This window comes from Rhagoletis pomonella, unplaced genomic scaffold (genome assembly GCF_013731165.1).
Source record: "Rhagoletis pomonella isolate Grant_MI unplaced genomic scaffold, Rhpom_1.0 Rhpom_scaffold_00002, whole genome shotgun sequence".
Taxonomy (NCBI): Eukaryota; Metazoa; Arthropoda; class Insecta; order Diptera; family Tephritidae; genus Rhagoletis; species Rhagoletis pomonella.
In genome coordinates, this window is record NW_023458556.1 from 56,585,546 (window position 1) to 56,598,667 (window position 13,122).

General features: G+C 40.3%; 1 protein-coding gene across 1 annotated transcript in view; it reads right to left on the reverse strand.

Annotated features, from left to right (window-relative positions):
• Positions 1–511: 511 nt before the first annotated feature.
• The window catches only part of LOC118733842 (mucin-5AC-like), a 63,850-nt gene continuing 51,239 nt past the window's right edge, over positions 512–13,122 (reverse strand). Inside the window, exons 3-11 of the mRNA XM_036463426.1 lie at positions 11,268–11,819; positions 8,379–10,159; positions 7,267–7,524; positions 6,690–7,180; positions 6,178–6,575; positions 5,827–5,922; positions 2,832–3,219; positions 2,692–2,773; positions 512–2,615 (exon numbers count right to left, since the gene is read on the reverse strand). Coding sequence (XP_036319319.1) covers positions 1,469–2,615; positions 2,692–2,773; positions 2,832–3,219; positions 5,827–5,922; positions 6,178–6,575; positions 6,690–7,180; positions 7,267–7,524; positions 8,379–10,159; positions 11,268–11,579 — 4,953 coding nt within the window. The 5' untranslated portion in view covers positions 11,580–11,819 and the 3' untranslated portion in view covers positions 512–1,468. The remainder of the gene's footprint in view (positions 2,616–2,691; positions 2,774–2,831; positions 3,220–5,826; positions 5,923–6,177; positions 6,576–6,689; positions 7,181–7,266; positions 7,525–8,378; positions 10,160–11,267; positions 11,820–13,122) is intronic.

Sequence of the window (13,122 nt, forward strand, 5' to 3'; positions counted from 1 at the left end):
TTTCATTTACAAACGGCGACTTTTTTGTATGCAATTATATTTTCAGCTGTGAACCGCAATGGAGACCACATATTGCTCTTGGCAAGCAATAATTATCAGATATTTTATATTGATAAATATTGCCAGCAATTTGGTACTTTGACAACTACATTTGCATTTGCGCGATAACTTCGTGGCGGCAACATTATTTACACAAATGATAAAAATGAAACTATTTTTTTTTATAATATTTTAGCATTGTTTCTATCTTTAATTTATATCCGTTTATTACATTACATAATATGCAAATTAGTTCACTTTTAATTTATTTTTGTTTCTCATGTTGCGTGTATGTATCTTACTTATTCACTTCCCTCTTAATTTTTATTTTACTTTAATTTTTTATAAATAATGTAAAGCTACTTAATTGTAATAATTTTATAATTATAAATTTAATATATATTTTTGCTTTATACCATCATTATACAAATAATACAAATGCTCTAAATATTCAAGGTGTATATATATATACTTTTTTTTTAGGTGCAGGTGTGGACATACATAGGTAGATAGCGGATAATTTTTGGATTGATGGGTGAGGAAAGGATACTCAGGGAGTGTGTGCTGACGATTTATGTACTAATTAGATTTTATTATGCATTTATTTATATATGAATGTATATAAACCTACGAATATTCTACCAATTTAATACAATTACGAACTAACTGGTTTCTCATTTTATCTGAAGTGGTTTTTTTTTGTTTTATTTATTTTTTTTTGTTTTGCTTGCACTTATTGTATGTCTGCACGTACAAATGTATGTGTTTTCATATATAATGTCCGTCCAATTGTAAAGAATTCAATTCGACAGGTCGCCACCTAAAATATCTTACATGCTGTCTGTATGTCTGAAGTTTTTTTTTGTTTTTCTTTACGTTTTATATAATTATCGCTAAATTATATCGAGTATGCATAAGTTCGAGTCTGCGATTTTGTATAAATTATTTATGTATGCGATCAAGTAAATATTTTATTCCTTATAGTTTTTTTCATATACATACATATCATCAGTTAATTTTACTTGTTTTAAATATTTTATACAATAAAATTAAAAAAAAAAAATATTTTACAATTGCAAAAGTCTACGAATCGCTTCGTAGAATGTTGCGCTTTTTAAGAAAGATATTCAAAAGTCTTTATAATTGTTGCTTCTCTCTGCTGCATGTAAGCTACTTGTATTATTTTCATTGTTAATACATATACATACTACTATTGAATAAATATTGCATATATACTTTTGTATGTACGAAGATTTGCTTTATACATGGCTCTACACATTACAATATACCCAACAACAAAAAGTAACAGTAGCTAAAGCGATCAAGTTTGCACAAAAAAGAAAACACATTTACAAAAATTAGCAAGTTTTGCAATCGCAGTTCTTCAACAATTCGACAACTACACTTTCTAAAGATGAGTTGTTATTTATCATCGACCTTGTGCCGCTGGCGAAGACGTTGTTTGCATGCCACTGACTCCTACATTCGCTCCAGGCTCATCCTTCTTTGCGGGATGATGCGCATCAATGGCAATCGGATGGGGCATACCTCCAAGTGTTTGGGGTTTTCCTATGATCGTAGGTGGCGGTGGCCCGGCAACCGATTGTTGGTGGTGCGGTGACTGCTGAATGCGATGATGTGGTGGCGGTGGTGGTGGTCCTAAAGGACCCCCCACCGTCGGCGGCGGTATTGGGCTGGGTTCTTTGCCTCGTAGGTGAGCCGCTGACTGTGCCGCATACATGCTAAGTGCCACTTTGTGTCGCTCTTCTTCATGACGCAACGCTTCCATTATGTTATAACGTAGCATTGGAGCATATGGATCACGATAGGGGTCCATTGGCCAACCGGGAGGTCCAGGAGGTCCGAAATGTGTCATTGGTGGTCCGCCTAAAGAGGGTGGCATCATTGTGCGGGCGAGATGAGGCGGTGGCGGTGGTCCCACTGCGTGTGGTCCATGCCGACCGGCCATAAAAGATGCATGGTGTGCAGCAGCCGCCGCACTAGCTTGAGCCACTGCAATGGATTGATGATAGCGTGCGTCACCCGCCGCAGCTGCAGCAGCTGAAGCACGCATCATCATTGCATCTTGTTCTTCTTTGGTACGCGGATGCTCTTCTTTTATACGTATCTCACCACCGCTGGGCCCGCCCAACGGATCGTTGATGCTGCGATGTGGAGAACGATCACGCTGTGTTGTGTTCATTGCAGCAGCGGCGGCAGCCGCCTGTGATAGTTTGTTACTCTCGTTAATGCGTTGTTGCTGTATCATTCGTTCACGCTCCAATTCCCGCCGCTCCAATTCTCGGCGTTCGCGCTCTTTACGTTCGCGTTCCCGCTCACGCTCACGTTCACGCTCCTGTTGCTCACGCTTCATTTTCTCTTCTTTTTCTTTACGTTCACGCTCTTCTCGTTCGCGACGTTGCCGATCACGTTCGCGCTGTTCGCGCTCGCGCATTTCACGCTCCCTCTCACGTTCCTCCGCTTCACGGCGCGCATTATCCAGTGCCGGATCGGATTTTATTGGCCACATAGGAGCGCTGGTAGCGCCTGGATGATATGCTACAGCACGTTGTAACCTGTGAGAATATTGAACACATTTTCATAAGTTTATAATAGAATTATTTTCATTTAAAACTTTTGAAGAATACTTACGGCCGCCACGTTTCACAGCCGAAGTGTGATAAACCGAAACCAAATGGTGCAGCATAACGACCGAATGGCGAAACTGCTGTGCCTGTAAGACAGCAGCCTTATAATATATTGATAATTTATTTGTGTTTAAAAACAATTACCAATATGACTGGGAGGTGCTCCTATGAAACTCGTCGATAACGGAGATGTTTCGAAGGGCGAGCGACCTGGCAAAGCACCAGCAGCATAAGCTGCCATTGCGCCTGGTGGTAACTCTCCCGGGCGATGCAGCATGTGTGGCGGCGCGGAGCTTAACGATAGTGCTGGCGAAGCTTTAAGACCGCTTAGCGTTACCGACGAAGATGGCGAAGGTCCAACACTGCCAGCTGCATTCATAGAAGAAGGAGCCCCACTTGGTGATGCTCCAACTGGAGTTGCGCCAGCAACGCCGGCCTGGTTATTGGCTAGTTTATCGGGATTTTGTTTGTTTTGGTTATAGTAAATCTCCCACGCGATACGCACATGCATGGCATTCCACCGACCAGTTTTCTATTTGGAAAGACAAGAAGCGCATATGTTGACTGAGTAGGGTTCTAAAGCTTCTCCTCATACATGTGTTTTAATGTTTATAATTTATGTATTGTTTTTATGTGAGGAAGTGAAAATTGCAGCATAGGAATGGGTGGAAATAATTGTATCAGCATGATTAAGACAAATATGGCACGATATTAAAGTGAATAATAATATTATATGTATTAAAATGCAGAAGATTAAAACTTTACATAATTGTAATAATATAAATTAATTTTTTATGCTTTTCGTGATCAAAAGTTCTATTCAACCGATAGTACATATACATATGTACATATGAATGTATGTACGGCTCAAAGGCCTTCAACTACACTAACATTTCTTTAAACCTTGGCTTTGGGCAAATTTTGAAATTGTAAGTTTATGCTAGAGAAATTTTTACTTCTAACAATTTGCCACAACAAAAAATAGCTGATTCTTTTACTTTAAATAAACGAAGGAATACATTCTTGGAATTGTTAGTTCGAAACTGCCCAAATAAAACGAATTAAAATTTTTTTAGTTAGTAACTACTGGCTAGGTTAACGTTTTCGTACTTTTTTATATGTATGTATGAGTATCCTTATATCCGGATATTGTTACAATAACCGGATATCGGCTTAATATCCGTTCATTTGGTTATCCAGATACGTATTCGTATTTTTTATCAAATATTTGAATATCCAGATATTCAAAAAATCCGAATAGAACTCGCAGCCCTTATTGGAAGCGATTCATGAACAAACCTGGGCCCGAATCGTGGTATTCGAAATTTGATATTGAGATCACGGCATTCGATAGCGATTTCATCCCAAAAAATAAATCTCAGCGGTTGACTGTTAGAGCTGGCAACCTATCGATGGCACTATTGATATATCGAAGGATTTACTTTTTTGGTTATTGCGCCATGGTCTCATACAAAATTTTTAAGGCAAATTTTCAAATTAGGCACTGTGAAAACTTTCTTCTGGCTCTTATTACTTCACCTGGTATGATGGAACGATAGTATCGATTTTTTTTCTTTCTAAACATCGAAAGTATCGAACGAAGCCAGTATCGATAGTTGGCCAGCTCTACCGACTATATTATAACGGACGAAGTGTATCGTAAAATGAGAAACCATTAACAGCATATACGTACAAGCCAAGGCGAAATCACAAAAGGTATATAGAAGGAATACATAGTACAAAAACAAAATTTACATGTATATTAGTGGTATTCGCGCTTCTATGTATTCGCTGTATCCTGCGTAAGTGTAACTGGACGAGCGTGCGATTGTTGTTGCATGTGTATTTGATGTACCGCTAGCAACAACAAATCACACGCTCATGAAGTTACGATTACACAACATACAACGAATACACATAAGAGCGAATTCCCGTATTGTTTTTGCTTTCACTAATTTGATAGCTAAAATCGCAAAAATAAAGATAAAACACATGTAAGGCTAAGAATAAGGCGACCTTGTACGAATTCGCCTTGGGAGGAACATAAATGATTTTTCTGGTTAACTGTTCTCTGCGATCTCTGGCTAATACACAACTGAAACACATACACCACTCACTGATGTGTTAGGTTGGTGTTATGCAGACCAACTTTTGTTTGGCAAACAACTTGCTTTGTTTGTTGTAGTTGTAACATCATACGAATTCCCCAAAGGTTCTTTTGGGGAGTTTTGCTGAAGTGACAATCCCTGGCCAGACATAAATCTGGGCCGTTCCGGTTACGTAGAGCCGACGGTTGTGGGGTTGCTTTCTTTGCTCTAAGGCGGTTACATCGAGTTTGGCACACGGTTGCAGGTTAGCTCTGTATTATGAAAACGAAATTTTTGTTTGGCAAACAAGATGACAGCTCTTTAGTTTGCTCTGAGATAGTTACACTGAGTTTCCTTATATTCGGATATTAATTCATAGGCATAGGGTAACACCATGAGTGTTGTTTATATGCCTATCGCCAACACGAAATTAAATTGCAGATGTACATAAATTAACCGGTTCGTAAGCTTTGAAGCACCCACAGCATACATTCAGTTTTCTATTTTTTGGTATAGCTGCACTTTTTGTGTATAACAACAATTGCCCAGAAAATTTGTTTACGGCAACACTAATTCTACGACAGTTTGGTCCAATAAATTTAGTTTGCTATAATTGCCAAACTCTCTCCGAGCTTGCTGCAAAATTTCTGTGTAGCCGAATATCACGAATGCATGCAATAGAATTCCCGTACGAATTACGTTAAAAATGCATAAATAGCATTGGATATATTCTCTGCCTTAAAATATTCAAAATCAATTAGTTAATAGTCTGCTGCCTCAATTGACAAACGGTTAAAATCTTACTTTTCAAAACGTTCCATTCATTTGATTTACTAAAATACGTAACTTATTTGGACTTGCAAATTTATAATAAGAACAAAAAATAAATTAAAATAAAATTTAAAACGTCTCATTAGTTTAGCTACTAAAAAATTTGTATTTCATTAGCTTTTGCTAACGTGCTGCTACCGACTCTACATACTTCTTAACCAATAATTTTTAAATGTTCAGATTTCTACAGATGGTGTTCAGAACAAAAAAAAAAAACATACCGTAAACCTCGCAACTTTAGAGGAATCAAGATTCGTTGGTGGATTGTTTGAGTTCGTGGCATTGGTGTTAGCGGAGGGCGATGATGGCGGTGGCGGCTAAATAATTGGATTGTTTGGTTGTTGGGATACGAAACGTAACATGGTGATGATTGTTAACATGAAAACAAGAAAAGGTGTTAGAGGAATGTATGTTTGTTTGGCGGATAGTTTGTTAGTGGACAATTTAAAATTTGTGTATAATAGTAGGTATGTGTATGTAGTTATGTAAAAGTATCAGTATATAAGCTATATACTGTGCAGCAGTGTCCGCATTCGCTTGTGCAGTACATGCAGAAATAAGTAATGTTTTACCTTTGGCGCGAATGAAGTTAGGTGCCCGGGCGGCATGAAAGGCGTTGCTCCACCTAGCCCTGGATGTAGCAGTCCCGAATTATATCCCGGATAGCCAGGCAAACCAATGCCGGTTCGATAGAACGGTGTTTCCACTGCCGCAATTTTTGGAATGTCTTTGAATAATTGCGGGAATATGGGTGCCGGTGCTGGGGGCGGTGCAGCTGGAAGTGCTGCCGGCAAAGCGGCCGGAATAAGCTGTTGATGCTGATGTAGGTGTGTATGTTGGTGCTGGTGATGGTGCAGCTCCTGACGTAAATACGTGGAGGGTGGTGGTGGTGCCGGCGGTTGTACAGCCAAACCAGAACGATCGAGAAACCTGCTATCCAATTCACGCCTCAACAGATCTGCTTGATCATCTAAGGTACAAAAAAGGCGTGTAATGGTTCCAAGGAGGGGGATTGGGAAGTAAATAATGAAAAATGTGTATGTGTAGTAGCAGTTTCAAAATAAAAATTAATATGTTCAATTACTTTTGCTAGTTTGAAATAGAGATTCGGCCGAGAAAGGATGTGGTGCGGATGTTGTTACCGGTGTACTTGTTGCTGTGGTAACAGTCGTCTGTGTGGAGGACATTGAAGATGCCGATGTGGTACCAACAGTCGCTGGTGCAGCTCCAACTATAGTTCCTGCACCCGATGACGCCAACGATGCAGATGGTGTAGTTGAGGTGCTGCTTATAGAAGAAGCGGGTACTATGGGTGGAGGAGGTGGCAAAGGAGTAATGAAAAATGGAGGTTGAAATGTAGTAAGAGATCCAGCAGCAGCGTGTGATGTTTGGGGAGAAGCTGAGTTAGCAGGCATTGAAGCAGCAGCTGTCGCAGCATTGGAAGCAGACGAAGCACCAGCTATATTTAATGATGCCTGAGATTGCGCCGGCGGCGGGGTTGGACGCGTTGTCAAACTGGATGATGATGACGTGCTGATCGTCGTTGCCGTTGATGGAGTTAATTGCAGCGATGAACTAAAGTATTAATGTTTTTATATTTATTAAAATAAACTTTTATGCGGTCCACTAATGCTTTGTTTTTTTTTTTTGCGTTGACTTACCTGGGCCATAGTGTATTTTTGGGTGGATAGGGTAGACTAGGCGACGTAGCAATGTGTTGTTGATGCGATGATGCCATTGTGGTCGTTGGATGCGAATGCATTGGATGCATCGCAGAAACCGTGCTACTAAAGGGCACCGGAATTGCGGACCCCACACTGTTGTTACTGACAGCAGTTGTCATGTATGGTGGAGCACCAGTAGGTAAACTGTTACTGCCACTACTGTGAGTATTCATAGATGGCGCGGAGCGCGGTATGCTGTAATAAAGAATTTACATGTCATAAGAACGAATAACACAATGGAAAATTAATTAAGTATTCTCAGTATTAAAAAAAAAATAACAAAAAATCCGTTCGGACGAAACCGAACTTTATATATCCGGCGCACGTACATATTAAATATTGTGTTTTGCTTTTTAACGACTTCAAAAAAGGAGGAGGTTATCAATTAATCTGAATATTTCTCATATATTCAGTGACAAAAATAGGCATACCCTGGACCTGACGTTTTGACAATTTTATTTATTTATATGCAAGAAATTTTAAAATTTTCAATTCGATTGGTATTTCTTGCCTTTTCCCAGGTTTTGTATAGTTAAAAAAAAATATTCTCGTGAACTATATTTTTTTTTATAAAAATATAGTTCACGAGAATATTTTTAGGCAAGAAATACCAATCGAATTGAAAATTTAAAAATTTCTTGCATTTTCCCTATGAAATTAAAAAGATTTTCATGGCTTTTGATATTGATTGAACTGAAAAATATGAATAAATAAAATCGTTAAGACGACCGAATAACTTTGGACTACGTAACCGTTTTCGATAATTTTTAATTTTTATCGGATGGTGGTCCCATACTAATTTGGTTTACTTCCGATCATTGGATCACGAAGAAATTAACGGTACTCCTGAATTTGTATATGAGCAATTAAGCAATGAATTGGGTTTCAATAGTTATTGAAAACTATCCTTATATGGGAAGTTGGCGTGGATTTTATCTGATTTTTCTAATTCTCAATAACCGTTATGCGAACAAAGATATAATACTCTTATATACAAGTGCGCGCGGGTATAAAAATTGGCATAATAATAAGTGTGAATGTATTGGTACCTGTATGCGATATCGCGCTCCCTGCTGGGATTTTCATTTTTAGGGGAGATAACTCTCTGAATCACAGATGAAGAAGCAGGGCCACCAATTAACGGTAGGCCGGAATTACCACCGCTGGCCGTGTTGGCAGTACTGGGAGAAATGCCGCGCAACATTGCATGTTGTGGATGCATTAGCATGTGTGGTATGGGAGCCATATGTGGGCCCGGCGCCACCGCTCCGGTGTGGGTGGGCGGTGGTGGTAGATGTGGATGTGAAAGCATATGCGGAGGAGGTGGCGGAAGTAATTGTGAGCCCTCTCCACGCTGCATTTGAATAGCATTGTTGTTAGCAGCCACTGGTCCACCACTGCCACTGCTGTTTATGCCGCTATTGCTATTGCCGCTGTTATTACTGTTGCTGCTTAAGGATGTTGAGTTTGCGATCGATGCTGTTGTTGTTGTATTTGTATTATTGCTGATACTACTATTACTGCTGCTGTAACCATGATTATTTGGCATTCCCATGCCCATCTGCATTCCAACACCAGTCGGCATTGGCTGTGGCGGCCCATGTGGATTAGCTCCAAAGGGCATGTGGTGCAATAAATGCGGAGCTTGACCAGGTGGCATACCTGGCCCGGGACCTGGTATCAAACCTGGCAGTGACATTTGCACTGACGCTGCAGTTGACTGTGGTTGTGGTGGTGGTGCAGCAATTGTCGTACCGCCACTACTGCTAACAGGCGTTGTCGAAGCCGAATTCGAACTGCTCACTGGTGTCATCGGCCGCATCCCAGCTGCAATTACTTTAGGTGAAGGTGCTATGGGTGTTATTTCTCTGCCAGTACGTGTGTCGATTGTGCGGGGAGACGCATTAGGTGATGGCACGCCAGGTGGATGATAGGGACTATGTGGCAGACCGCTATATGGTGCATATAAAGGATATCCCGGATACGGCGTGCGATAGGGCGAATGAATTAGCATTGGGGTCATGCCATTTGGAACACCACTCATAATCGGCGGTCCACCGGGAATGCCCATAGCTACATTACCTTGAGCAAATATGCCATGGTTTGGACCTGATACGCTACTTGACATTGTACCTGTGGTATTTGTGCTAACCACGTAAGAACCTTTCGGCATGGTGGCCATAGTTGCCGATGTCATAGCCCCCGACGATGCCGCCACTGTAACGGGTAAAGACATTGCTACATTTGCATTGGTAACAGATCCAGGAATGCCAGACGCTGATGTGGTGGAATTTGCCGATAGCGGCACGACCGAGATTGGCGGCCCACTTGTTGCTGGTGTCATATGACCCATGTGAGGTGAGATGCGAACACTATTTTGCGCTGATGCGTTCCCCGGCAGGAAAGCGGGTATAAAACCATTTATTACAGGTGGCGGTGCCGCAATACTTTTGGGTACGTCAGCGGCAGTTGTCACTTCTCCTGGTTTTACACCAATACTGGGATTTGTAGCTGATACTGATGTAAAACCACTTTGCAAATGATGCATAGGTGGCCCGGGACCCAATCTGCTGCTAGCTCCAAAGCCACCCATAACAGATGCCGATGTTACTGTTGTCGTCATTGGTCCAGACATCATGGAAATTGGTGTTACCGTGCTTTGCACATTGTTGCCTTGAGTGAGAGGCAAATTCTTTGTGTGAATAGTACTGATTGGCGAGCTAACGAGATGGCCGCCAACGGGATTTGCTGCTAGCTTTGGACCAAACGGGCTCTCAATAAGCTGTTGTGCGGGTGAAGATGGGACCAAGTTTCTCGTTTCCGTGGGCACCTTAAATATAGAAAAAAAAAAAAAAACTGAGTTATTCGTTCAATGGGGTAAATATATTTAATAATACTCATCTATGTAAAGCAAATTTTAGGCTAAAACCTGATTGTAAAAAAAATCACTCTAAATATGGGTTTGGACGATTTGTGAGTGAAAATTAAAAACCCCAATCCCGACAACACTTCGGGGCTCTGCATGACTTCTAATAATAAAGACCACCTTACAGATGGCTATCATTGGCTACATTAACCTACGACAAATTTTTTACATAAATAAGTTTTTTATGCATGTAAATAAATATAATCACCCCTCTCCCGCTTTTTCTAAGTTAATCACCACGTTATAGCCAAAAGAGAAATGAACACCTAAAATATTCAATAGGGTTTTAAAAACTATGTAAGACCGACTAAAAAATTGTAAACTATAAATTCACCAGCAGCCGGATTCCAACATTTGCTATCGCTAATTTTGATCGCCAAAAATCTCCAAAAGAATAGCAGGTGTGCCTAGCATCACGCAACATATATTTATATGGCCTTCATATTGCCAGGTTTCGCTGATTATACATTGCATCTGTTGCCTTTCCATGTGGTATACTTTTAGGCCCCACTGCTTTTCATTTAGAGAATTTTGGCGACGAAAATTTAGCGTAGCGATTGCTAGAATTCCACTGCAGATTTTATTAATCTCGAAGTGGCTTTTGATAGGCAAAGTTAAAGTAGTGGTTCACCTAAGTAGGACACACGAGGAGAACACGTCTGGACTAAGGCAAGTGAAAGCTAGGAAGCTATAACCCCAGAAGATCCAGAGAACTAATGACACTCCACAAGACTAATATGAAATTTATTACGGGACTGCTAACAGGTCACTGCAGGCTATGGGCTCATATGCATACCCTAGGAATAAGGGCTGGACGAGGTTTTGTGTTGAGCTCTGAGGGCACAATAGACCTAGGGTAGGGTCGCAGTGCCCATCCTCTAACGAATCTATTATATTCTAAAGTAGTGGCTATCCTTCTCAATCGGTGCTTACCTGGTCAAACCTGCTTTTAATTTGTTTACAACTACGTGTCAAGGTTTTCATAGTTTTTCTGTTCGAAAGTAATGCTTACCTGATGCGATGCTGTGGAAAAATTAGGCGGCAAATTTGGTTGAATGCTTGCCACCGGAGCTTGCTGTTGCGGAGGTAGCAACTGCTGATGCTGTTGTATGGGTTGTGTGTTTGGGCTAGCTGATGGCTTTTCATTAGTGATCGTAGCCGTGTGTGAAGAAGATGCAGATACACTTGTACTTGCCGGCTGAAGCATCGGTGATAAAACTCCCGATCCTGACACCGCGTCCATCGAATTGACAGTAGTTTGACTACTATTCTTTCCCAGTGGAACATTATCTTTGTTTTGCTGTCCCAAGCCAGCAGGAGACATGCCTGAAACTCCACTCCCGATTCCGCTGCCCACTCCCACTGCCGGCCCCACACCGGGCACCACACCCGCAGAGACAATTGGCACCGGAAAATTCTCATTGCTCTCATTCTTAACATTAACACTTGTCGCCTGCTGTGGATAATCTGATGATTTTCGTGGAGTTGTAGGACTCGGTGTCGCATTTGCGATGTGTTGTGCAGGAGTCGAAGGAAAAACTATAGGTGCCAACCTTTCAGAGCCCTGTGAAGATAAGATGCGAATATGTCACGTAATTAGAAATTATTATTTTTCAAGTTAAATTATAAATGTAATAGATGTACATCGATACATATGTATGTAACTACATACATATATAAAATTTCAATATTTTATTTCTTATATTTTTTATAAAAACACCTAAAGAATTATTGGTATAAGTGAAAAATGTATTTTATTTAAAAAAAAAAGTGCATTGAAAGCCACCAGTATTCCACCTTGTTTGGTTAAAGGAAAATCAGGTTTAGTAAACTACAGGTAGACTGCAAACAGTGTCCACGTAAGATTAATTTTAGCATTTTACGCAATACGCTACGGAACCAATGTTCTTAAATTAAAACATCAATGTAACTCTACCAATGTGATCTAAAAGTTATGTATAATATTGTGATTTCAGGGCTTCAGTACAGTGATTTGATTCTCGCTTCGATATTCTCTACATGTAGATTCTTAAAAAAAAATTCCGAGGAATGACGAGCCGAACATAGCACCGTTGTGTGCGCACATGACATGTCCCTTTATTCTCACTTTACGAACTCACCTTTGGCGAAATATCGCGTTGCAATGGTGAGATATTTTGTTCTGCGGAAGAAATTGACGCACATGGTTGTATTGGACTAGTTGTGATTGTGTTGGCACCCGGTGGATTTGGTGTTGCTGTTGTTGTTGTTGTGGTTGCGGATACTGTTGTTGTAGTCGATGTTTTCCCAGGGCTCGTCGGCTCCGCAGCAGCGCCATCCTGCGCGTTGCCTCCGGAAGACTCTACACGTACTATAATTGCTATTTTGTACGATGCGTATGATGTTCCGTGAGTTTTCGAATCGAAAACGAAATCGAAAACACGGAATACAAACACGGCAGCAACTACAATTACACCACACAAAGTGCTCGGCGTAATGCAAAGTAATTCAAATAGAATTACCAGTAATGTTTTATTGTATAATACACCAACTTTTTTCACGTACACATACGTACATCACTTCCATTTGTACCGTGACAAAGTTTAACGAAGTACTTGTAGTACCGAAAGTAGTCAAACACATTCACTTTCATTTTTCTAATTTTGCGAAAAATTTAGTTCTATAAGGAAAAAGAGAGTTCAAGAGCTTATGTATACATATAACTGATCTCTCGGCAATGTTTTTATTATGTATTTCGATGAAACGTTGACTTTTTCTCGATGTTTTTCTCCAGCCAAGTGTTAACCTTTTATTTAGGCGGCCTATATTTTTCTTATTTGGTGTACGCGCGGTAAAACGATTTATTTATTTCACATTTCTTAACGACG